The 24,834-nt window shown below is 40.9% G+C and overlaps 1 protein-coding gene across 1 annotated transcript in view; it reads right to left on the minus strand.

Moving 5' to 3' along the window:
• Nucleotides 1-24,495, minus strand: part of LOC108673679 (xanthine dehydrogenase 2) — a 46,959-nt gene extending 22,464 nt beyond the window's left edge. The window contains exons 1-26 of the mRNA XM_018161537.2: nt 24,319-24,495; nt 22,607-22,766; nt 22,081-22,404; nt 21,842-21,914; nt 21,133-21,368; nt 20,596-20,698; nt 19,556-19,671; nt 18,254-18,391; nt 17,825-17,992; nt 17,312-17,477; nt 16,033-16,148; nt 15,514-15,612; nt 15,126-15,357; nt 14,351-14,540; nt 13,713-13,896; nt 12,998-13,193; nt 11,538-11,749; nt 10,758-10,922; nt 10,169-10,297; nt 8,066-8,202; nt 7,514-7,604; nt 5,863-6,024; nt 5,435-5,531; nt 5,135-5,242; nt 3,986-4,149; nt 3,101-3,250 (exon numbers count right to left, since the gene is read on the minus strand). Coding sequence (XP_018017026.2) covers nt 3,101-3,250; nt 3,986-4,149; nt 5,135-5,242; nt 5,435-5,531; nt 5,863-6,024; nt 7,514-7,604; nt 8,066-8,202; nt 10,169-10,297; nt 10,758-10,922; nt 11,538-11,749; nt 12,998-13,193; nt 13,713-13,896; nt 14,351-14,540; nt 15,126-15,357; nt 15,514-15,612; nt 16,033-16,148; nt 17,312-17,477; nt 17,825-17,992; nt 18,254-18,391; nt 19,556-19,671; nt 20,596-20,698; nt 21,133-21,368; nt 21,842-21,914; nt 22,081-22,404; nt 22,607-22,766; nt 24,319-24,425 — 4,023 coding nt within the window. The 5' untranslated portion in view covers nt 24,426-24,495. The remainder of the gene's footprint in view (nt 1-3,100; nt 3,251-3,985; nt 4,150-5,134; nt 5,243-5,434; nt 5,532-5,862; nt 6,025-7,513; nt 7,605-8,065; nt 8,203-10,168; nt 10,298-10,757; nt 10,923-11,537; nt 11,750-12,997; nt 13,194-13,712; nt 13,897-14,350; nt 14,541-15,125; nt 15,358-15,513; nt 15,613-16,032; nt 16,149-17,311; nt 17,478-17,824; nt 17,993-18,253; nt 18,392-19,555; nt 19,672-20,595; nt 20,699-21,132; nt 21,369-21,841; nt 21,915-22,080; nt 22,405-22,606; nt 22,767-24,318) is intronic.
• Nucleotides 24,496-24,834: the final 339 nt, after the last annotated feature.

Raw genomic sequence — 24,834 nt, forward strand, 5'->3', positions numbered from 1 at the left:
GTGCACGGCTGGTGGAGGGGTGGTGGTCAAGGCCGGAAGAGGACAAAGCCGAGTGGTGCACGGCTGATTGGTAGATGTCCGGAGAGATGCAAGGCGTTCGATTCAGGGCTTATTGGTGCACAAAATTGGTGGTGCACGGCTGCGCTCCCGAGGTGTAATAAAAAATCATTGAATATGCTTTGTTCGTCTTTTCTTTGCTTTAACGACTGTAGTTGTGACTCCGAAGTTGCAATGTTGCCTTCAGGAATAAATGACTTTCCGTGAAGCTACATAATGAATCTTTATAATAAATGACAATTTGCAATTCATTGAAGTCGCTCAAGATTCACTCCCCTCATTGGATTTATTGTGAATTTTAAGTTTAGGAAGAATCTATTCATTATATTCATGGATATTCTTGAGCTTATTAAAACATAATGGATTTCGATTATTTAGCGCTTGCGTCTCACTGCTACTACGAACAAAAAATGTACATCTCTCTGCTGATTACCGGGGTAAGCCACGTGCCACTTACATTCGAAGACTTTGAAAGAAGGGCTGTCAACCTTTCTCTCCGACTTTTTTCATTCAGTCAAACTTTTCGGAAATATTGTTTTTGATGAATATCCAGTTGTTTCAAGTATCCCAGAAAAACGTTTCAACACAGTAACACATTCATGTGGATCAATCTCGACGCTCTGACGAACATATCCAGTAAAGAAACAGTATGGAAAGACATGAATATCCTTTCACGGCAGAAAAAAGTGACGCAATGCGCTTCACATCATGCCAATATCACCCAGCTGAAACAAGGCACGTTGACCGGCTGTCCGTTGGGTGCATGGAAACATAAATCTTGGCAAAGCCAAGGTACAATCATCAGTGCTGCTCTCAGACTCGACAGAACAGCCCCAAGATTGAGGACTTGATAATGAAGCACATTCAATTGGTCTATGCAAAATCATTAGCCGTGAATTCATCCGAATTTACAGGCCGAAGTCGTTAGTCAGTAGGTCTTCCACAATGCCCAGGTATCGATACCGTAGCCCTGCAGCGACAACTGCAGCAGGCACTGCACTATAATTGGCGGCGTGACAGCTGTCAAAATGAACCTGAAATAAGGTTTAATTTTACTGTTAATGATGTTTAAGTTAATTATTGATAAATGTTAAATAATGTTAATACAGTTAATTTAATGGATGGTTGGTTTAGTCAAATTTTCAAATGAAGTTAACCTGAACAATCATCATTATCTTAATTTAACCTGATATTAAGCTTTTTCAAAATCACAAAAGAATTATACTAAATCAAATTACGTTTAAAAATTTCTCTGATAACCAACTCATAGCTTTCATTTGACCATTTTTGATAACATATTGTTAAGGAAATTTCGTGCTTCCTTCGACGAGAGTGAAAGATGATTCGATACAGGACTTTATTGGTTCAAAAGTGGTTTCTGTAACAAGTGGAAATATGACAATACATTAACTTCAATCGTGATATAATAACTGGTATATGAATCAACTGCGGTTTCAATTACCTAGTGAACAAGTAAAGATCGGTAAAAAATTGACATTGGTACAAAATAGACTATATATTCAAACAAGAATCTTACCGAATCATCGGAAAAACTAGGTTGCCTTGAGACGTAGGAAATTCGAGGTCGTGGTACTATACTGCAACGTTATACAAATAAAACTGAACGTGACGAGAACAATATCACCTTGCATCGGACATTAAGGGTCGAACCGATGTGTTATCGAGAGACCTAAAACAAATCTTATTCCATAACAAAATTTAGATGAGACCATAAAGTCGGCCAGGAGGTTCTGACTAGTCGCTGATTGCGATCAGTTGGCCAACTGACCCAGATTAACTTTGCGCCGAGTGTAGTGACTATTCGGCCGAAGCCTAGGCTGTCCCCGAATTTTGTTAGGGTAGGGTATAAGTCCGCTTCGGTTCAGGGATTGAAGGGCAGCCTCTGGGCAGCTTGCAAGCTCGGTATGACTCGGCTCGGCCAACCCTTGTCATACTCTCAGGCGACTATGAAGTCGGAAAAGAGATTTCGAACAGCAGCTGATTTCGATCAGTTGGCCAAGCAGACTCAGAATAACTTTGCACAGAGTGCAGCAACTATTCGGCCGAAGCCTTGGCGGTCCCCGAATTTTGAAAGGGTTTAGGCCATGCTTGAAATGCATGTGCATTTAGAATGCCAAACTATGCATTTAGGGCAGCATTTAAATTGCAGTTTTATTTTAAATAATATACCCACGAGACTTCATTCTTATATATAAAAAAGTGAGTAATATACCCAAGCATGAAGCTCCAAAGCCAAGGAAAGCCGAGTAGAAAATGAGAGACGACGGCAACGACGACGGTCTCGACGATGCACGGCACACTGGAGAGCCTGAAGATCACGAACGGCATAGTCTTGAGGACTTTTGGGTCCAAAATCAGTCCTCCTCGGAGAATAATTACCACAACCGCTATGCCCCTGAGGAATGCAGGGCTTTGAATTTTCGGTGAACCTCTCTTACATGGGTTATTTTATGGATATGGCCAGAATGACTGGACGAATAACCATATAAATATATCTTGCAAGAAATAAATGATGATGATATAATAAAAATAGTTTAAAAGTTCTCTGTTAACTGCAGAGAACATTTATAAATACTGACGTGCTTTAAAGACTATACTTGATAGCAAAACTGCCTATGGCAAACAAAGAATGGCTACAGCCGTTTGGTTAGTGGCGGATATAGAACGTCATAAATGAATTCACTAGATAATTAGAGTAACTTGTATCATGGATTTAGGGAAATTCTTAGAATAATACTGGTGAACCATCACCGAAATGCAATAAATGACATTGTGTAATAATAGAACTTAGTTTTCATTTTGAACGAAAAAGACCCATAAATGGTGAAACTGGCTTTCTCGCGACCCAGTCTGCGAGTAGAAATGTACCTTAGGAGTGAATTTATTACAGAATTGGATATATTTTTCGTACAATCANATGCCACCATGAGAAGCTTCAAAAATAAGAAAATGAACAAAAATAATAACTCTAAAATATAAAATAGTATATTAGTGAGGCTGAGATAATAAATAAAAATATTACCTGTGAGAGTTTGCCACCGATCACTGAGGCGACGTAAACGACGAGGAGAGAGAACAAGTTTCCACCCGCAGCAGCGACGTCGCCAGCCATGAAGTACAGCGCCCCCCAGGCCAACAGTAGCAAGGATACGAACGTCAACACCTTGCCCACCTGACACGTTCATATCAATCGGTACGGTAGTGAGGCAGGCCTACACAGTAGTTAGTTATGAAAGAGGTTAGGTAAGGTTAGGTTAGGCAATGTTTGGTTCGGTTAGGCTGGATCAGGTTAGGTTAAGTTGGGTTAGGTTTTGGTTGGGCTTGGGTCAGGTAAGATCAGATCAGGTCAGGTCGAGTCGGCTTGTGTTGGGGTTTTTGGGTTTATGGGTTTTAGGGTTTTAGTGGTTGTTTAGGTTATGTTGGGTTGGGTTAGGTTGAGATAAATTTAGTTGGGTTAAACCGTTAGATTCTAGATCTTATATTGCGGGGCTTTTTCCAGTTCCATAATTGCTGCGTGCTCTCTAGAGCTAGTATTTCTGTGCTGTTTTTAGGTCTAGCATTGCTCTAGTGTGCCTAGATCACTTCCCCGTGAGGCAATATTGTCCCAAATAATAAGCATTTAAAATGCATGCATTAAGTTTGTGACTTCAGTTGTTAAGATTAATAGTTTTATTTGTGACAGATTTATCTTTCATCGACCTTATAGCTCTCGTCGCAATCGAGTTCACTGCATTGGAAAATATTTCTAACGGCCGTTATTTCTGTACTTATAAATACATTCCGATACACAAAAAAAATTATTTGAATGTATTTCATTTCAGTTGAAGAGTTTTGGTTTTGAGAACGATTATATACATTGCTCCTGAAATAGTGCTCCAGCCATTTACTTAGTAGCCCAGCCATTTACCTTGCCGTAGGGAGAGCACGCGAAGACGCACTCGAGGTTATCGCTTGTATTAGGGGTTGAGGGCGGCGGGTCGTCCAGCGTGGCGGGTGAGCACCAGTCGCAATTCAGTAGTCGAGATCCCAGATACGACAGGCCTCGAACCGCTGTGTTCATGCTACCCAGACCTGCACTAGTTAAGAGCGCCAGTTACTCTAACCCTTCTGTCACGGATTCATTTACCGTCATCAATGCTATTCGTACCTAGTGGTTTGGGACAGATAAGTCCAGTCAGTCACGAAATGGTCAAGCTTGAGTTTGTTCAGGGTATTCCTAGGGGTCTTCGTTTAGAAAACTTTAAGAAAATTTATGCCTTACCTATTCTTTAGAAATTATAACTAACAATTATTAGTTCCTGAGAGTTTTATCAATGAAATTGCTAGCATCGTACACAAAAATTTAATTATTGACAATTCTCACTAAAGAGATTTTGTTTGAACTCACTAACATGACAAAGAGCTTAACTATAACACCCAGCAAAATTAATCATAGTAACTTCGAGTCTTTTGTGGTGACTCCAGTTGATGTCAAGTCTAATGTGATGACTGTAGTCGAAGACAAGTCTTATGTGAGGACTGTAGTCCATGTCAAGTCTCATGTGGTGGTCGTAATCGAAGTCGTCATATGTGAGGACTGTCGTACAAGTCAAGTCTCATGTGGTGATCGTAATCGAAGTTATGTCTTTGTAGTCGAAATCCATATGTGGTGGTTACATGAGGTCACTACAACCATTAATCAGAATGTCTTTGTAATTGCGGAACGAAAGTGTCTGTAAAATAGATACAGCTAATGTGAACAATTGCAGTAAGCAACCTTTGTGAACAAGAATAATAAAACCGCTTAGCATATATAAGAATACTAGACTCATTAGCACTACCATCACGGGGACGTGGACATTACGAGATTTTCCTCGATCTGGCAAAGATTTTTAGTCTCATCACCATACAAATTTTCAAACTGCGCGAGCTACGCCGGGTTCAAATTGTTATTCACTGACATTTTTATTTACATCATTTATACAATTTTTCAATTGGAAAATATTGTTACAGAATCAAGTAATAGGAAGAAACTATAGTGATAAATAATTTTGCGACAAAAATAATATTGTCTTACGAATATGAAACCATCCCATGACGCCGGCATCGGCCCTGGCGGCCGCTATGGCTTGTCGGAGAGCGCCGACGATCCCGAACGCCAAGCACAGCGGCGGCTCTCCAGTCGCTACCATGGAGGATGAGTGGATAACTTATAATCTATATTGTTTTTGTTTTACAAATATTGGTATATATCAACTTTCTCAGAATAAATCTGTTTTGATTGTTTCTAAAAATTAAATCGGTATACTGCTAGAAACAATAAAGAAAACCAATGGAATAAATATTTTTAGTAGATTTTTCAGTAAAGAAGAATAACCTTTCGAGCTGAGCACGCCGAAGGGGTTAGGCGCATTCGACAGGAGCGTCACGCGAAGATCTGCTGGAATGTCCAGGGCCGTGGGAGGCTTGTACTCCTGATTGGGTTTTAATTTAGAAATTTTTAGCGCATTTTCTCATTTATGGAAAAAATGCACTATTGTGCTCGCCATGTCCGTCCGTCTGTCTGTCCGTCCGTGACTTCACGTTTTTGTCGACAAGAAAATGCGCTCTCTTGCAGTCACTCACTGCAGTGAGTACTGAGTTATATTTTTCCCTTTTGCACTTCTTACTTATTATTATCGCCTATTTTAATAATAAACCAGTTATTTTTAATGCCTCTACCTCAAATTAAAACTTTTTAAATCTCTCTATATTAGACTTCTTTTCAGAGTAAGAAATAATGCAACCTTGTATTCCTCGACTTACCCACGTGCCAGTGACAAGTTTCTCGCCAGTCTTGGCATCAAACTGCAGGTACTCTGAGGTGTGCAGTCCAAGGCCCATCACGAAGGCGCCTTCCACCTGCCCCACGTCCACGTAGGGGGACAAGCTTCGTCCAGCGTCCTCTATCACGTCAGCTCGACGTGTCTTATAAGAAAATATACGTCCAAGATGTCCAGTATTATATATACGTCCAGTATTATACGTCCAAATATACGTCCAGTATTATACCATGCTAAAAATATGAAACATTTGCAACCAAATATTCATCAAATCATACAGCGCTTCAGGAACATGAGGTTTACGATGTGAAGATGAATCAGCCAAGGTATTTCGATTGTTAATTAACATTCATGGAAGTGTCTCTACTGCTATTAGTGAGAGATCAGCTGACGTTGAGACGAGAGTTATATGTCGGACTGGACACTTTAATTGAGAGGAACCAATTTGTGGCTGAGTAGTTTATAGCAATGTAATGCCCACTGTCAAAAGGGTACTTCAGCCAGACGGTCGAAGAAGAAACCCGTGTATCCATTCTCTTGCCTCATGCTGTATCAATATGCTCAAGATAAATGACGGAAATAAATTAAGTATTACTTTCATTTATCACGAAGCAAACATTTTGGTGCCCCCTTATTATATGCAACTAATACAATGCACCAAAGGACAATGACTCTACGACTAAAGTGATGGGTGAGGAAAAACGATAGCGCTCTCAACACGGCGTGATTATAACATATCACAGTATAATTGTCATTACAGAGGAACGAGTACAGTATGGGTACACAGCCATTACTTTCGGCCATCAGGCTGCCGTATTTCTACAGTGAGTACCACATTACTACGATCCTGCCGGCTGCCAACGAATTCTGTCTTATTAAAGTACCTAATCATTTTATAAACATGCATAGTGCATCCGGAGAGCTCATGTTCTGATGACACATAAACCGTCCATTCAGCGTTTGGGACTCCAGGGTGACTGCGCTGTGGAGATGCAAACTTCAGTGTCAATAATGCCGGATAAATGAAACATGTGGTCTTTGCTGATCACTCGCAGACACATTTCTTGGCACGCACAGTCGCTAACGAAACCTACATTTAAGGTGTGGTAGTATAGGGTGATGAAAACGCATGTTCCATGACAGTTGGTGCTCAAAAATAAATTCTTTAGCAAATTTACAATCCTTTTAAAGTTTCTAATTGTTGAACTCTAAGAAACAAATTTAATAAATGAAATAATTTGGATTAGTATATTTTAGAATAATGAATATAGCTCTGAATGATCCAAATAATGATTTGCGTAATGCAGAACAGTTCACGAGAAAATTTTCTTTGGAGACAATCTATTCTGTAGCTGCATTAGCACGACTCAGTTACTTAGTTTCAAAATTATACTGAAGAGAAACTATTTCAGCAAACGGTTGAAAATTTCGGATATTATTGAGAGGTCTGACCTTTTCTACAATTCGATCCGACTTCATAGAATTTGTACCTTCTCTCTATTACGTCAAGTTGGCGTGGCATACGCGCAGGCATCGAAATTGTGCTAACATAGGGCAAAAATTTGAGAACTGCCTTGACAATAAGTAACCTTGAAATAATTAAACTCAGACCTCAAATTTATTTTATAACTTACGATATACATGCCGGTGAGTACGTCTATCTCCACTTCTATGCAAGTGCCTCCCCAAACGATATAGCTCTTGGGCAGCTGCTTAGAGAAAGTCCTGTCAAATTTAAACAAAACTTAATGAAATAATTACATGAAGGGGACATTAGAAGGAAGACTGACACCTAAAAGAACTTAGAAAATTATTATACGTATGTTACTCACTGGAATTTAATTATGTTTGCTATACTGACCAGTAGCGCTGACTGGGGTTCTGTTGTGTTTACCCCCACCAGTAGCGTTGACTTTGGTTTTGTCATGTTAGCAACAGACCTGCATGGTTGACTAAGGTTTTGTCATAGAATAGTATAGAATAGAAGTGTCGGCATTGAAGAAAATAGGCCCATGGCCTGTTGACGATTCTTGAATTTTTCGTGACTTGATTCACAAGGGATCCGGCCTTTGGAACCCGATCATGTTTGCAACTAACCAGTAACGCTAACTGGGCTTTAATTATAGCATGTTGGCAACAGACCAGTTACGCAGACTAGGGTTAAGATGAGAGTTTCAGAGACTAACCAATAGCGCTCGCATAGGTCAATATCCTTCAGGAAGCAGAGCCTGACGAGCAGCGGCCACGGAAGGAGTTGCTGGTCCAGCGTGCTGCTGAAGGCACGTATGCGTTTCCTCAGCCGCTCGCAGCAAATCTTAATGGCCTTATATAGGTGAGATAAAGTTAACCTGATTAAAAACCCTGTATTGTTAACTCCTTTAATATGATAATTCAAAATCACATGTGGCCAACAAATAGATTTTGGATATCCTCTGAGGAATGATATATCAATCAATAAAAAAAGTAACCAAAGAAAAGAAATAAATGAGAGTTAAATCGTTATCTCCATGCACTACAATAACAATTGAATCACCCTGTGTGGGATTTATGAACTACAATGAGATTTCGATGGCCTTCATTTAAATTATATATCAGGCAGCGCAACTGTTGAGATAAATTCAACTTTTAAACTATGCCTAGAGAACATATATCGGATTGAAATAAGATTGTTACATTTCGAAATGACGTGTATATGTTGTCAGTAAAACTTGAGACTCAAGGACTGATCATAACACGATATCATTACACGATCGCATAGCTTGTGCGTTTTGAACAAATTAACATTTTGTATGCAACTTTCTGCCATGATTTGGAGCCTTATTTAGAATTAATTGATCTTGAAATCAGATGTGTCAAAGTGTCTCACATCAAAATATATTGACTGGTAGTCAAATTTTCTCAATCAATTGGTTTCATGTCAATGCAAATTATGGCTTATGGAATTTTCAGAAAATATTTTTCGGAACCATAAAAGACTGATTAAACAGGAGGCAATTATTTGAGGGTACTATTCGCATGTAACTGTCAAATTATTTATTTCAGAAAACCTTTGATCGAAGTGATGCGCACGCGCCATAATCAGGTCATGCCAGTATGGGCCATTTTATTAGTAACATTCAATATATGATATTGATGCAGAAATTAATAATTATTATTAATCAATGCAGTCATATATACTTATTTTGCAGAACTAATGATTGTAATTAGTAATAATGAATCTTTACAATAATTATTATACGAACGCGTGCACTCGTAGGCTTGTGTGAGAAGCCTATAAGTTTCTTTTCACGAAGTAGGAACACGTGTTCAACATTACGTATCTAAAGAGCTGTAATAACATTTTTATGAACAGTTTTCCTTATTCATAATTTATTATCGTAACAAGCATCCATGATTGTAGTTACGAATAATAAACAGCTTAAAACGTTATATTATTATTATTATTATTACTATTATTTTTATTGAACAGAAAATTCATCAGGCATCAGTTCATCCTGTCATCGCTTGTTTGATCCAAGCACGGAGTCTGCGTGAAAGTGGCCAACAAATAGATTTTGGATATCCTCTGAGGAATGATATATCAATCAATAAAAAAAGTAACCAAAGAAAAGAAATAAATGAGAGTTAAATCTTCATCTCCATGCACTACAATAACAATAGAATCACCCTGTGTGGGATTTATGAACTACAATGAGATTTCTATGGCCTTCATTTAAATGGCAGCGCAACTGTTGAGATAAATTCAACTCTTAAACTATGACTAGAGAACATATATCGGATATACATATCCGATCTATCCGATATATATTCATATACATATATATATATGAACATATATCGGATATGTTCATATCGGAAAAACATATATATCGGTGCACTCGTAGGCTTGTGTGAGAAGCAAAACAATTATTTTTCACGAAGTAGGAACACGTGTTCAACATTATCTATCTTAACAGCTGCAAGAACATTTTTATGAACAGTTTTCCTGATTCATAATTTAGTATCGTAACAAGCATCCAGGATTGTAGTTACGAATACTAAACAGCTTAAAACGTTTATTATTACTATTATTTTTATTGAACTGGAAATTCATCAGGCATCAGTTCATCCTGTCATCGGTTGTTTGATCCAAGCACGGAGTCTGCGTGAATTTTTTATAGATATGCCCTAGCAGCATCGAAAACAAATATTTTATTTTTCAAGTCATTTAGGGGTTCATATTGCATTATAAAATAAGCCTACGTCTTAATGACTCATGTTATAGGGATATATTTATTTATTGGACTGACATGGCACACAGTGTCAGTGCCGTATGAGCCGCCAGTGAGGGCGGTGTTGGCGTTAGAGGTCGTCGTCGTGGGTTTGATTTTAATCAAGTCAAGGGATATCCCAAGCGTTGCTGCAGCCACTTGGGCTACCTGAATAATAAGAAATAAATGTAAAAAAAATAAATTGGAAATGATTTTATTTATTCCTGAATAATAAGAAATAAACGTAAAATAAATAAATTTGAAATCCTTCTATTTCTGCTCCTCAAAATATTACAGTGAATTTTGGTTAACGATTGTAATACTATTTGTTTACAATTGATCTTTGAATGGTTATAAAAGTAACAAAAATGAATTTGTCGATTATAAGTGTCTCAGAAATCAGTTACTAATCTGACGAGTAATTATCTCTTAGCAAATGAAACAAAAGTTTACTTCTCATGGAGAAAATTACCCTAGTCATTGTCATTTTTATACATTAAATATATTTTTTACAATTCGCTGCATAGACATGGTGTAAACATAGACAGTGCTCATAGCTTTTCATTCGGTTGTCGTAAGATAACAATTATCAAGTGCAGTTGGACACAGAAATATTGGCTGGGTTCACCTTGGTGTTAATTCCTTGTCCCATCTCGATGCCACCGTGGGTAATGGCAACGGTACCGTCGTGCGCGTAGATAGACACGAGTGCCGTGTAGCGGAACAATGGCGAATATGTATAATCGTACTTCATGGGGATCACCGAAAGCCCGCGTTTACGCCAACGATTCTCCTGGAAGATAGTTTATATGACACAAATTATTATTCGGTATGAAGAGAAATGATACATAGGTGATATAAGCAGGTTTTACATATTGAAATTGGAGTGGAAGAATTCTTCACACCATGCACCGATCATTGCTGATGTTACTAATGTTAGTTGGTAGAAGTCCCCAGAATGTCATAAGGGGACGAACTGTCTTGTCTGTTTTCCATCAAATGTCCACGACTTGGGCCGAATTTGTCTTATGAAAGAATGTGATGAATTGCACCTGTGTATTTGTTACCCTGGGCGCAAATGATTGTAACGTAGAAGGATTAATGTTACCGATAAACTAACATGAAATTTTACTGATGCTCCAAATGTTTAAAATTGATTTTGCCTAATTAATTCCATGACTTTTAGGGTTACGCGGCGCATAGCGATCGAGATGAGCTGGATTACGTCTGTGCATCAGAGTAGCATCTCTCGCTGTAGCAGAGTACTTTTTTAGTACTTCTTAAGCCGGCTACTATGGGGTACTCTCTTTTTATTTGTAGCCGGGTACTCTCTTTTTTATTTAAAAAATGCCCTACTATGCATGGAAATAGACCACCTCATAGCTCCATAGTATGGGGAAAGACAGACCTTATTGAACTGCTCGACCTCTTGTTTCCTTTGAGCGATCATGGCCTTTTCTTTGAGCAACGGCAGAATGGAGTCTTTAAAGACGTTGGCTTGGTTGTTGGGTTGTACAGTGGGGGTGAGGTTCACCTCCCGCACCTCTAGAGGGTCTTTGTTCAGGTGGACCGCGACATGATCAACTATTGTCTCAATCACCGCGTGGCCCGCCACATGACCTGATCAACCAATATCATTATAAAACATTATCATGAATAATAGGAACCAAACAGACAATTGTTAAATTTAAAACTCCGAATCGTTCCATTACACTGATTACAGTGAAGTAATTCCTCCTGTGATAATTTAAAAATGTTGAATTGTAAGAGATCATTGAAAACATTCCACTGCGTGATAGTTGATCTATTTTTCATGTTCAATAGAAGAAAAAAATAACACTGGGAGATAGCTTGCAGCTTCTTTTCGTCGACTCTTATTAATTATCTAATATCTTTAAAATCCCCAAAACTTTTGTCCATGTAAAAATAGTAAAGAAATTAATTGAAAATGTCAATCAAGTGCGAAAGTTATTCAACCACCTTTTCAGCAGCTAATGCCAACTTAAGACACTCAGCTTGTCCGAGGTTTGATCGACCTTTTCAAGCGGACAACTTTTTTTTGTGAATGCCTAAAGGTATCCAGCGTTCACAATCACTTGACATTTATCAGTAACTATGAACTTGCAACTGCACATATATATATAACATAATTTCGCGAAAATGGTGGCCACATGCATGAAATCTTCCGTCACACATTCAACACGAAAGCGGGTCACTCCAAATTTAGTAGAAAGAATAGTGTTCAACACCCGGTGAGGCAGACACTATATTCCTACAAGCTATCCAACGAATGGTTTTGTTCGGCTTACTATTTGTAACGGATGATCTGCTGTCTGTGGTGACAGAACTATTATGAATGTTAGTCATTGATTAACCATGAGTTGGCCGAGCATATTGACGTACCGGGAGTTCGACACCATGGGTTAGCCGAACATTTGGGCATAACGGGAGTTCGACACCTTGTGTTGACTGAACAAATGGACATGACTGGAGTTCGACACCATGTGTTGACAGAGCATTTGGTCATACCGGGAGTTCGATACCATCTGTTGGCAGAGCATATAAATGGACATACCGATATTTCTAAACCATGTCTTGGCCGAGCATATGGACACACCGGGAGTTCGACACCATGTGTTGGTCGAGCATATGAACAAACCGGGAGTTCGACACCATGTGTTGGTCGAATATATGGACATACCGGGAATTCGACACCATGTGTTGGTCGAGCATATGGTCATACCGGGAGTTCGACACCATGTGTTGTCAAACATATGGACATACAGGGAGTTCGACACCATGTGTTGGTCGAGCATATGGATATACCCAGAGTTCGACACCATGTGTCGACAGAACATTTGCTCATACCGGGAGTTCGACACCAGGTGTTGGCAGAGGTGTCGGTCAAGGCGTTCTTGGGTACGACGTTCCAGGTGGGGCTTTGGTAGGCGTTTGCAATGATTTCCGTTGCAGACTCTAGAGAAGATTCGTTGGCGGAGTGTCCGGAACCCGAATAAAGATTCACGTTTACCGCCTCAAACTTGCCTGTGTTGTCAAACCCAACCTTCAAAAATATAATGCATTCAAAAATCAGAGGTGTCAGTGATAGAGAAAATCGTTGTTTTAACACGAAAACTTCGTCAGTAAAGAGAAAATAGACTTCGTATCGACAAATCAATGCCGGGTTTCATAAATTACTCAGATGTATGTTCAATTCAAGTAGGATCATTTAAATAATTGCCACCAAAAACGGAAGCTTCTTCCTTATTTCAAAATTTTGTTTGTTAATGGATTTGAATAAACGCACGATCGCACCTAACAAACAATATGAACAATGAAATAAGGTGATAAGGGACAAAAAAGTTTCAAAACTTTAGTATTTCTGAAGAATGATTGAAATTATTTTAGTTGTATTAAACACTTGCCACGATCGTTATGATGGAAGCAATCAACATTTCCATCGTCACGAATTTGCACGTTGCGAGATGAAATACTCTTATAAATGCTTGAAAACATATCTTGACGTGCTTGCAACTCCTATTGCACTGCGTTGAATCATAGCGAAGAAGTACAGGTGACTTACGTCGTATGTGGCGTAATAGAACTCTCGCCATCCACAGGCCGCCATCGTCGTCGACAGGTCTTGGAAGAGACGCACAGGCCGACGTGTTTTATGGGCAGCCACGGCCGCCGCACATGCGCCCAGGTTGCAGCGGGTGATCTTACACCCAAAAGCGCCCCCCAGGCGCCGTACGCTGATGTTAACGCTGCAATAACAACATGAGCAAACTCTCTGTTTATCTATTTGTCAATACAAAAAACACGTTCAAGAGGTATTCAAATGGCTCGTATTCCAATCAATCACTACGAAAAAAAATCCTGCTTTTTCCAAAGCGTACAACCCGCACTCGGTATATCCGCGCCCATATGTAATAGGGAACTATGCAACCTTACGTAACCGTACAATAATCGCCAGTGAATGGCATCTTCGCCGTTGGTTCACCGGTGCTTAATTGTAGCCCACATCTCCAACCAACAACAATTGTAGGACGAGACGCCTCCTCAACTGGTCCGATCTTTCCCAAAACATTTATTAGTAATTTGATTTTGCACAAAGCTCCTGGTAGGCGTATGCTCCTAGGGGGAGCATACACACCCTAGTTCCATAACCTCAGTTGACTGAGATGCCCTTGCCTACAGAACCATGTCGCTCGACTGCACCTGTTGGCGTCGATTCCCAGGACGTCGGCTATAACCGTCTGTGTCTCAGTGGGTGCCTGCGTGGCGCAGACGACATCGTAGCCATCCTCTATAGGGATGACCCGAGCGAACATCAGCTCCATGGCGAAGTGGTACTGCGTGTTCACTTCAACTGCTCCTTTAATCTTGTTAGTTGCGCGGTGCAGCAAACCTTCGAAAAATATCGACAATTTTTAATTCTGTTGTGTTAGCGTTGCTGAAAGTCGAAGTTACAGTTTTTATGGGGATAATTTTCTCTCACTCTTTAAAATAAAGAAAGTAGAAGCTAGAACACACCACATGAACAGTATCGGAATGATAAAAGAGCTTCAACGTGAGCCAGATCTGAATGAATGGTTCCCGCGTCTACATTTGTTCACGGTCTATTAGGACCGCTTTTTAACCTTCCTCTAATGTCATTCGTACATGAATAATAAATCGTTCGGGCGGTAAAAGGTTTACGTCCTGTGCCCTCTTGACCCTGTATTTAGTGCAGTTAAATGCAGTATCTATACATTTAGTGATATTTTTTCTGGATCAGGCTTATTTCGCTCGTGTTTACTTCGCTCATCATTCACTCTGACAATTCTTAGGCTGATACAGATAAGGTAATTATGAACAGGTTAAATAAAATCAAGGGTGACTAGTAAATGGTAGGGATTTTTAATAAATGCAAATGTAAGTAAATGTTAGAGACGTTTTGCGGTCATTGTTTCACTTATTTCAATGCTTTATTTTCAATGTAATAAATGCCTGCCTTCGACATTGGGGTCACCCTCAGTTACAGCGTCGACGGTTTTCCCGTTTTTGTCGATACAGGCCTTCAGTCGTTTCTGCTTGATGGATTCTTGGATGGTGAGAATTGGCGTCTTGATATCAGAGTAGGTAACCTTGACAAGCTTGGCCGCCGCGTGCGCCGTGGTTCGGTCCTCAGCAACGATCAAACCCACCGGTTGGCCGTGGTAGATCACACGATCCGTGGCGAAAAGCTGTTTTGCAAACGAGCTTAACTAAATATTGCGAAATCTCTTACATTGCTACAGTTGTGCCAAATTCTTCATAATCTTATAGCAGCGTTGTAATATTTAATTATTCCTTGTGTATCTGTATGAATATTATTTTCAAAGTAACCGGTAGCTACTTACGGGATCAGTATTAGGAAATAAGGATAATGGACCGTAGAAGAAGGAATTCCTGCCAGGGATGTCTACTGCTGTCACGAAATCAACCACGCCTGGCATAGCCTGTAAAAATGATACCGTTTAACTGATGACTCAGCAGGCAACATTGGGAGCCTAAAGGTATCATCGGTGCTAAATTTGCCGCCAATAAACGAGATCAATGCTTTGCAGAAAGCCAATTCTTCGCTCTTGCAGTAAGCCATTACTGCAATAAATGATGCCATTACCACACAGATTTTCCTTTTATCAATGTCGTGTTTCATGTACAGTTTAACTAAAATTTCGAGCTTAATATTACAATTTTCTAAGGCAAATGAGTAGCCGTAATATTTTATATAAATGTGAAATAATATATATAGTTATCAAATCGTTCAGGTTAGGCAGCTCATTTGTAGTCAACCATGTTTTCAAAATATAACTTTTGAGCAGCAAAATACTTTTAAGAGCGAATTTATAAATTTGTATAAGGTAATGCGGACGGACGAGAGCGGCGGCAGCGTCGATGGCGTCGATGCGGGCGTTTGCGTACCGGGCGAGTACGAACTGCGCCTGCAACTCCCCGGGCATCGCAGCAACGTCATCGCCGTACTCCGCTTCACCTGCGAGTATTTAGCGGTGTTATTACAATGATTCTTCTATATAAGTTGTAGAAAAATAATTTTGACTTCAATCCAGAAACAATAACACACTCCTAGCTGACTGAATGGAGACGGAAATGGAATGGAACTGCGACTGAAGCTCCGCGGGCATGGCAGCAAAATTGTTGGCGATGTGTGTTTCTTAACGATATTACTACCATAATTCTTCATTGTGAGTAACATGTGTATTGTACCAATAAGATAAAATTATTTCAACGTAGTCAGGTGATAGGATCTATTTTACCTTGCTGCGTTCGTATCAAACTCAAACGATCTGAATCAATTATGCACGAATGTATAGTTAAACAAAATTTTCTGTGCAACTAATCATAACATTTCAGTTATCAACAGCTAACGTTTCGGATTTTAACCTACCACGCATACGATGCGTGGTAGGACTGTTTAGGACTTCGCAAAGATCAGGACATGAAGAAGGCAACAAAACTACTTTGATTAGCTAGGGATCATCCGTTAAGTCCACAGGTACGGGCGACAAGAAGAGAACACAATATCCTGGATCTATTCTTCACCAGCAATAAAGAATTGGTAGCTGATGTTCAGGTTGAGGAGACCACACTGTCAGACCATCGACTAGTGTTGGTCGAGACAACAATTGGTATTGGGAATCAGCTCAGACCTACACCACGAGAGGACCTGATTGGGTACACATGGAAAATAATAACCAGAATGGCACCAAACTTTGGAAGCGAGACCTTCAGGATTGAAACATATCATAACCACGTCTGCCATAAGGGAGAGATTGTGCAGGAATCCCTCACTACGTAACAGATCTGGATGCGATTTCAAACTCTGCGGGAAGGATCTCTTTCCTTAGCAGGGGCGAGGCTGTTTAACGTTCTACCAAAGGATCTAAGAGAGGGGGAGTTCACCCTGGAGTCCTTTAAGAGATGATCGAATGGACGTGTTTCTGGGCACAATCCCTGATCGTCCGCCCCTGCACCACTAACGGCGGCGAGAAGCAAAGAACAGCATCGCGCATCGGCTAGCCCATTGGGGGTAGATGCGCGATAGTCAGAGGTGTCGATCCATCGATGCCTGGGACTGCTACGTCCGAAACATATACTAAGGATACTAGGAAGTAAGCGTAAAATGCACGTATTAACCTGCCACTTGAATGAGAGACTCCAACTTGGGAATGGCCTTGCCGAGAGGCCAAATATCTGAGTTTTCGTCGAATTCTTGCTGGCCGGAGTTTACCCCGCGCTTGATTTTGTCGCCAGCTGATCGAATCCTGGGGCTCACATCGTCCATTAAGATGCTCACGATAGCCTGAGGTTAGAATCATTCTCAGTGCACAATTTTAATACATAACTTATAATAATTACACTTGTTTGTGGGGAAAATCATATGAAAATTAAAAACAACGAATTCTCTGGTCATTAATCGCACGTGCTTAAAAAAGAGTTCGAAACAGCATAGATTTAAAACTAGGAGACAAGTAAATGTGTAAAATTGAATGGGAATGCATGTTATTTGAAGCAAAAGCTGCGTTTACCTGTCTATCAATGAGCGCAATGATGCATCTATAATCATTGGAAAGCAACCGTATTGGACAAATGGTTAATTTTATTACGTATAAAACGAGGTTTAAAATTCAAATGGCAGTGACATGTGACCTTGTAGAAGAGCGTCTGGACAAGCGAGCGGCGGTAGGGTATGCTGCCTTGTTCAGGGTCCGCCTCAGGCTCCGCTTCACTGGCCAATACACCGGCGGCCTCCTGCACCACCGACGCGTCTGACAAGTCCTTGCCCACCAGGTACTGTTCTGTCTTGGCAGCTGTAATCTGGATTAGAATAAGCTAGTATAAATCATCATATGCCAATAATCTTGCCACTGATGTGAACGCGGGAACAAAAGTCAAGATACAAAGTAACGTCCGAAATGCTTTCTTTTATTCATCTTTGTTTTGCAGGCCATTACCTTACAAGAGTAAATAGAGCTTCAAGTCATGATATTAACAAATTTATATGAATAAAAATTGATCTTGAGGCTGAAACATTAGTAAATTACTCATCAAATTCCAATAAAATGTTTTTCCACTCACGAATTTTTTGCCGAGGCCTCCGAAGAGAATTCGAGGCGCCGCCGTCACCTTATAGCTCGTGTCCAGCGGCAGGCGTAACGCGGCGTTTACGTACGCGTGGGCGTTCACTGCACGCGACGTGATCTTGAATGTGCGGATCTGACGCGGGGAAAAGACTGTCGTGATGCGACGAGCACGTGGCATTTACGTAACAAGAACGGCGCACTTATGACGCGAGCACGTGGCATTTACGTAACAAGAACGGCGCACTTATGACGCGAGCGTGTGGCATTTATGTAACAAGAACGGCGCACTTATGACGCGAGCGTGTGGCATTTATGTAACAAGAACGGCGCACTTATGACGCGAGCACGTGGCATTTATGACACAAACATGAGGTGGTTATGATGCGAGCACGTGGAATTTATGACACAAACATGAGGCGGTTATAATATAATAATATAATATAGCGGTTTCCGCATTTATTATGCCTTAGGCCTGTCGCCGATTCTTGACATCGCGGAACATTCACAGCATTGTGCGGTCTCGAACTCGCAACTCACTGCTCCAATTCTGTTGTACTTAACCGCCCGGCCTCCTTTCCGATTCTGACCAGAGAGCTGGGATCGAACCCGCGCCTCTCTGCTCCAATCCTGATACTCAGGGGCCATACTTTCAAAATTCGCTAAGTGAACGTAAGTACTTGCGCTCTATTTTCTTGTCTATGATTGGTGGATTTTGCTTGAAAGCCCGTCAGTGATTAGCCGATGAACTTACGATCTCGTAACTTTTTTGAAAGTATAGGCCCTGGAACTTTAGCCACATGTGATGCGAGAAACGAAAGCATGGCCATTAAAACACCAGTATATTGCCGCAATTAATGGCGCATGTCGTGATAACCGGAACCGGTGGCTGTTAACGCTGATCACGGTGAGTTGTCTTACAATTTACAGCGCCTCGATAACATCATATAAGACTCCGACGTACTCGTAGAATCTCAGGGGCTCGTCTGCAGAATGCTCCTGAACTGCAATCAATAAATAATGAACTGCAATTAATGAATTTTACTAGTTATGTCCCTAATTTCATGAAACTTTCATACATTTTTTGAGCTGTGATCAACACTGCCGCTAGAGATTTACAGTATTCGCAAGTCACATTTGAATTCTGAGTTGTTCTGGCCTTTAATATGTAATAAATAAACTTATAATAATTTTGATAATCAGATAACAAGTGAGGGAAGAGGAAACAAGCAATTTGCTACAAATATGTGAAAAATTAAATTATCATTAATATTACAAGCTGCAACATTAATTAATAAACCTGAATGCCGGTAGGCTGCGGAGGGATGGACATGCCCACGATGACCTTCATGTTCATGTCGTACGAAGGTAGTTCAATCACCTTGACCTGCTCTGGCCTGCGGGTGACGGCATTACCTGCGCAATACGTGAGGGTAGGCTCAATGGTAGGCTATCTGCGCTATTAAGTAAGGGCAGGCTCAATGGTAGGTTACCTCGCTATAAGGTAAGGGCAGGCTCAAGGGTAGGTTACCTTGCTGCAAGGTAAGGGTAGGCTCAATGGTAGGTTACCTGCGAAATAAAGTATGAAGAGGTTTGGCAGAAAAAAGCTTTGCTGCGAAAAATTATTTTCTCATTCAATAAATACTTTGATTGCACAGAAAAAAAATAAACGCGACTGATCATGGCCTCTTAAATGAAATGCAGCGCAACTTTATTCATCGATTATAGAACGTCAAGTAGCAACATGACTCTATATATAGTTACCAACCGTCAAGTGATATCTCCAGGTCAACTCCAGTCAAACCATGCCATCAAGTCATTGCCAGTCAAACGCTGTCATCAAGTCAAAATCAGTCAATAGTTGCCGCTAAAAACGGCTAAATCATCATTCGTCACGCTTGGCCTTCCGGTAAACACCTAACAAACGATCGTCGAGTCAACAACCGTCAACAGAAGACAGCAAATCACAGCACGCCAATTGAATTCGGCAGGCAGCGCCAGGCAAACGGTGTCAAATCATGTTCATTTTTCAAGTTATTTCCTGTCAAACTTCGTATATGAACGCATATCACATACCAAGAAAACACGGCCTTCCGACTCAATCTTCAGCGCGAACAAATGATTAGTTTGCACGAACAAAATTTGAAGCCGTGTTTGAGCCGCGCCGATGCCGCACAAGGCAGGCTTGTAATTTTTTGAGGCCTTAATTCAATTATCCTACAACCTCATTTAAGAGACATATCATCCTTGACGCATTTCATCATTGGGAAATTACATCGTTTCATTCTTTACCAATTTATCCTAACCAAACCAAACCTAACCTAACCTACTGGGCCACACCTATGAGTAGCGTAGCATCGCAGCAAGCGAGCGTCAGGAAGATGTCGGAGGGGAACTCGTTGTGTCGGTTCTTGAGCATTAAGTTTCCCGCCCACGACCCGTTCTGACGACGACGAACATGGGGCAATAATTGAAATCTATTGAGATATATTTTCGTTGGTTTAGCAGCTCGACTAGGATAATTTGCTGAATTTGAGGGGTTATTTGCATATATCTATAATTACCTAGTTAAGCCGAATTTGATCGGGATATGTAACAACAACAAATGAAACCATGTTTTGCGATGCTCAGTGATTCCACTGCCAAAAATGAAATTTTAGATTTTGGGAACATCACGACACGATAACTACTATGGCAATACGCTTGAATAATTACTAATTTTTGTAATTTATTCATTGGGACAAATTTAGAATGAAATGTGTTGTTTATTATGACTAATGGAAAATTAATTAAATATTTATAAGCTATTTAAATTGAAGGGAATTAGATGTAAGTTGCCTGTCTCGCGTAGATAAGAAATAAGTTACCAAAACGTACATTTCTGACAGCGAGATTGGCCACGACCTGCCAGTGGTCGGCGATTTCGTTGAGGTGCGCGTAGCCAGGCACGGCGGAAGGCCCTGCAGCCACCTTCCTGAAGGCGTCGATGCATTGGGCGAGTGTGACTCGGGCGCCGAATTTGATTGGCCAGGAATTGATCGATGTCTGCTGCATCTCCGGCACCTTCTCCAGGCTAATGAACATCGTGTAGGGGCCATCGTTCTTATAAACGCCTGCTCCAGGTAAATTGTTTCTATTAAGTTAACGGGCGACAATGGCGAAAAAATGACGTTTAAAAATGACGTCAATAGAGAAGATGTGCTAATGACACATCTTCTCTTCATCTTCATCATCTACCCATCTTCATCATCTAAAATGACGTCAATAGAGAAGATGTGCTGGCAATTTATCTATAATTCAGGTGTGAAACGACTATAAACTGTCAATGGTAAAGAAAATACACAGTATGATAAATTAAAAAACATAAACGATAGGGGCAATGATGTATGACAATGTATACAATGGCAGAAAGCATGACAATGGCACAAAGATACATAATAGGAAATGTCCTCGAACAAAAGAATACAATCATTCAAAACAGGAGACGTAAAACTGGCACCAAGCCTTTTTATAAAAAATGGAAGAATTTAAAAGTATATTAAGGTTAAGATAATTATTGAAGTTAGTCTACCCGCGGTAGGCTCACCAGACCCCGTGTTGCCGGCCACAAGGAGGTACTTGTCTTGGGCTGTGGCAGTTTGAAGAGCGTTCATCACCCTCTAGAACAAGAATACTTTTTACGGCTAACATTCTTTCTTAAAACGACGAAAGAGTTTCAGTGTGAACTTGTAAGATTTAAGATCCAAAATATTTTAGAAAAGTACATGAAAAATTTTTTAATGGAAAGCTAGCTAAGTAAGAGGTAAATTTTTTTCGACAACTTACCGCACCCGTGACCGGATAAAACCAACGACCCTTGCTGGTGGTGACTGTGGGTCCAGTGTCTGCTGCGGCGTCAGTCACGAACAGGTAGCTGATGATGTTGGACAACGAGCTGCTGATACTGGGGCTGCTTCCATCGTCAGGTAAATTGTCGCCGCTGTCGGCGGAGGAAATTACGATATCGTCAAAACTGCTAGTGCTGTCATCGTCGGAAGTGCTACCGACGCAGGTGTCTCGTTCCCCGTCAGCCGAACCTCGACACGAGCCGTCGCTCAGCTTACCGGCACATCGTTCACCCGTCCTCGGGCACCTGTTGTTGTGTGCTTCCTGTCAGAAAGAAATATCATAAATTAAACTAACTCCTACCCATTTTACCTTAGCATGAGTTTGCATTGCAAAAAAAATCCAATCTAACAAAACCACAAAATTCTGCTTACCTTATTGCTACGGGATAAGAAAAGCTCTTCATCATTTTCATACGAAATTAAACAATAACAAACAAATTTACATCTTGATAAGAAACGCCTACCTCGATGTCTGCAAGAAACGCCTTCTGCTTGGGCGTGGCGTCAAGGGACAGGGACTTGAAGGCGTCCAGAATGGGGCGGTAACCCGTGCAGCGGCAGATGTTCCCGTCCAGGGCGTCCTCTACCTGCTGGGCCGTCAGGGCGCCCTTCTGCTGCAGCTCGCTAGGGGACGTAAGTATGTAGGTGAATAAGCTGCGTGGAACTGAGGTGCGGGGTGCGTGGCTGTGGGTATTGGTTGTTTGGCACTGAATTATGGTTGCGTACGTGACAGTGAGGTATTGGTTGTGCGGCAGTGAGGTATTGGTTGTGCGGCACTGAATTATGGTTGCGTACGTGACAGTGAGGTATTGGTTATGCGGCAGTGAGGTATTGGTTGTGCGGCAGTGAGGTATTGGTTGCTTGGCACTGAATTATGGTTGCGTACGTGACAGTGAGGTATTGGTTGTGCGTCAGTGAGGTATTGGTTGTGCGGCAGTGAGGTATTGGTTGTGCGGCAGTGAGATATTGGTTGCTTGGCACTGAATTATGGTTGCGTACGTGGCAGTGAGTTATAGATTGCGTGGCAGCGAGGCATTGGTTGCGTGGCAGCGAGGTATTATCTGCGTGGTAGTGAGGTATTGGCTACGTGGCAGCGAGGTATTGTTATTAACAAGTGTTAGCAGCGCAGTAGCGATGGTTGCGCACTAATTTAGGTTGTGATGAGCTACGTGGCAGCTCTTAGTTCACGGTAGAATTTGCTTCCTGGTAGAATTTGTTGCAGTGCTGCGTTTTTTTTTTTTTGTATTAGTTTGAGGTATAAAGGAGATAAGTTTGAGGAGACGAAAAGGATGTGTATTCGAAAAATAACTAAATGCGATTAATTAATGGCTCGTTAATTTATAACTCGCTTTAATTAGGAAATTCAAGCGCCAAATGATTAATCGCCTTTTTCGATCAAAATTATTGCGGCTATTATTGGTGGACAACATCTCGTCCCCAATAAGTTATTCGTCACGTAAGAATGTACACCGGAGATCTCACATGGTGTACTGGACAGGGTGGCCCAGTGGTTACAGTTCTGAGTACCAAGATTGGAGCAGAGAGGCGCGGGTGCGCCAGTTTCTGGTCAGAATCGGCAAGGAGGCCGGGCGGTTAAGCAAAGCAAAATTGAAGCAGTGAGTCGCGCGTTCGAGACCGCAACAAGCTGTGAATGTTCTGCGATGTTAAGAATCGGCGACAGGCCTACGGCCTAATAAACGCTGAAACCACTTATATTATTATATTATTATTACGGTCCATGAGGTCGCGCGTGCACGCAATGGTGCCTCCGGTCAAACTTTGAGCGGCGCTACTAATCGCCTTCTACTGATTATCATCAACATCTTCGTTAAACTTAGAGCGGCGCTACCAATCGCCCGTTACTGATTATCATCAACATCTTTGTTAAACTTAGAGCGGCGCTACCAATCGCCCGTTACTGATTATCATCAACATCTTCGTTAAACTTTGAACGGCGCTACCAATCGCCTTCTACTGATTATCATCAACATCTTCCTTAAATAGCGTCCTCTGCGGCATTCCACGATGATATTCCATCTTGCACATCAGTGTATGAAGCCAAGATGTGTAAATGTCCAGCCTGCATAAAGGGTGTGATTCGTAAGAGGGCTTATTGAGTATTTTAATTCTTCAATAAATACATGCCAATAATTATACCACTAAATTAATGACTCACCCGTGCATGGTCATGACCATTCCAGGGGAGCAGTAGCCGCATTGGGTGCCATAAAACCCGGCAAGAGCTTTTTGTATTGGGTGGTACCTTGACAAATAAAATATCATAGTTCAGGGTTAATTAATGCATCCAATACCTAGTAAAAGAAAAAAGTGCATTACATATGATGTCTAAATTTAAAAACCTCTCCTTACATTATCGAAAAAAAAACCTTCTTGTTTATAATTTACATTTTACATTCATCGGTTCTAAAGTAATGCCGGCAGGTCACTTTAGCAGGTAGGTATAGTCACTTTGGATGAATATTTCAAAGAAATGTTAACGCAGAAGCCTTAAAAATCCAAGCCATTGAAGAGGCCCGATGTATATGAAATAAATCAAGGAATAATTATCCATAAACCAAATTTTCTTGTAAAAGGACGGCGGATAACAGAACAGCTATGGCCTCACCCTTTGAAGCGCCCTCCCAAGGCCTCGATGGTCTGTAGTTCCCAGCCGTTGCAGGCGTAGACCATC

Source organism: Hyalella azteca, unplaced genomic scaffold (assembly GCF_000764305.2).
Source record: "Hyalella azteca isolate HAZT.00-mixed unplaced genomic scaffold, Hazt_2.0.2 contig385, whole genome shotgun sequence".
Taxonomy (NCBI): Eukaryota; Metazoa; Arthropoda; class Malacostraca; order Amphipoda; family Hyalellidae; genus Hyalella; species Hyalella azteca.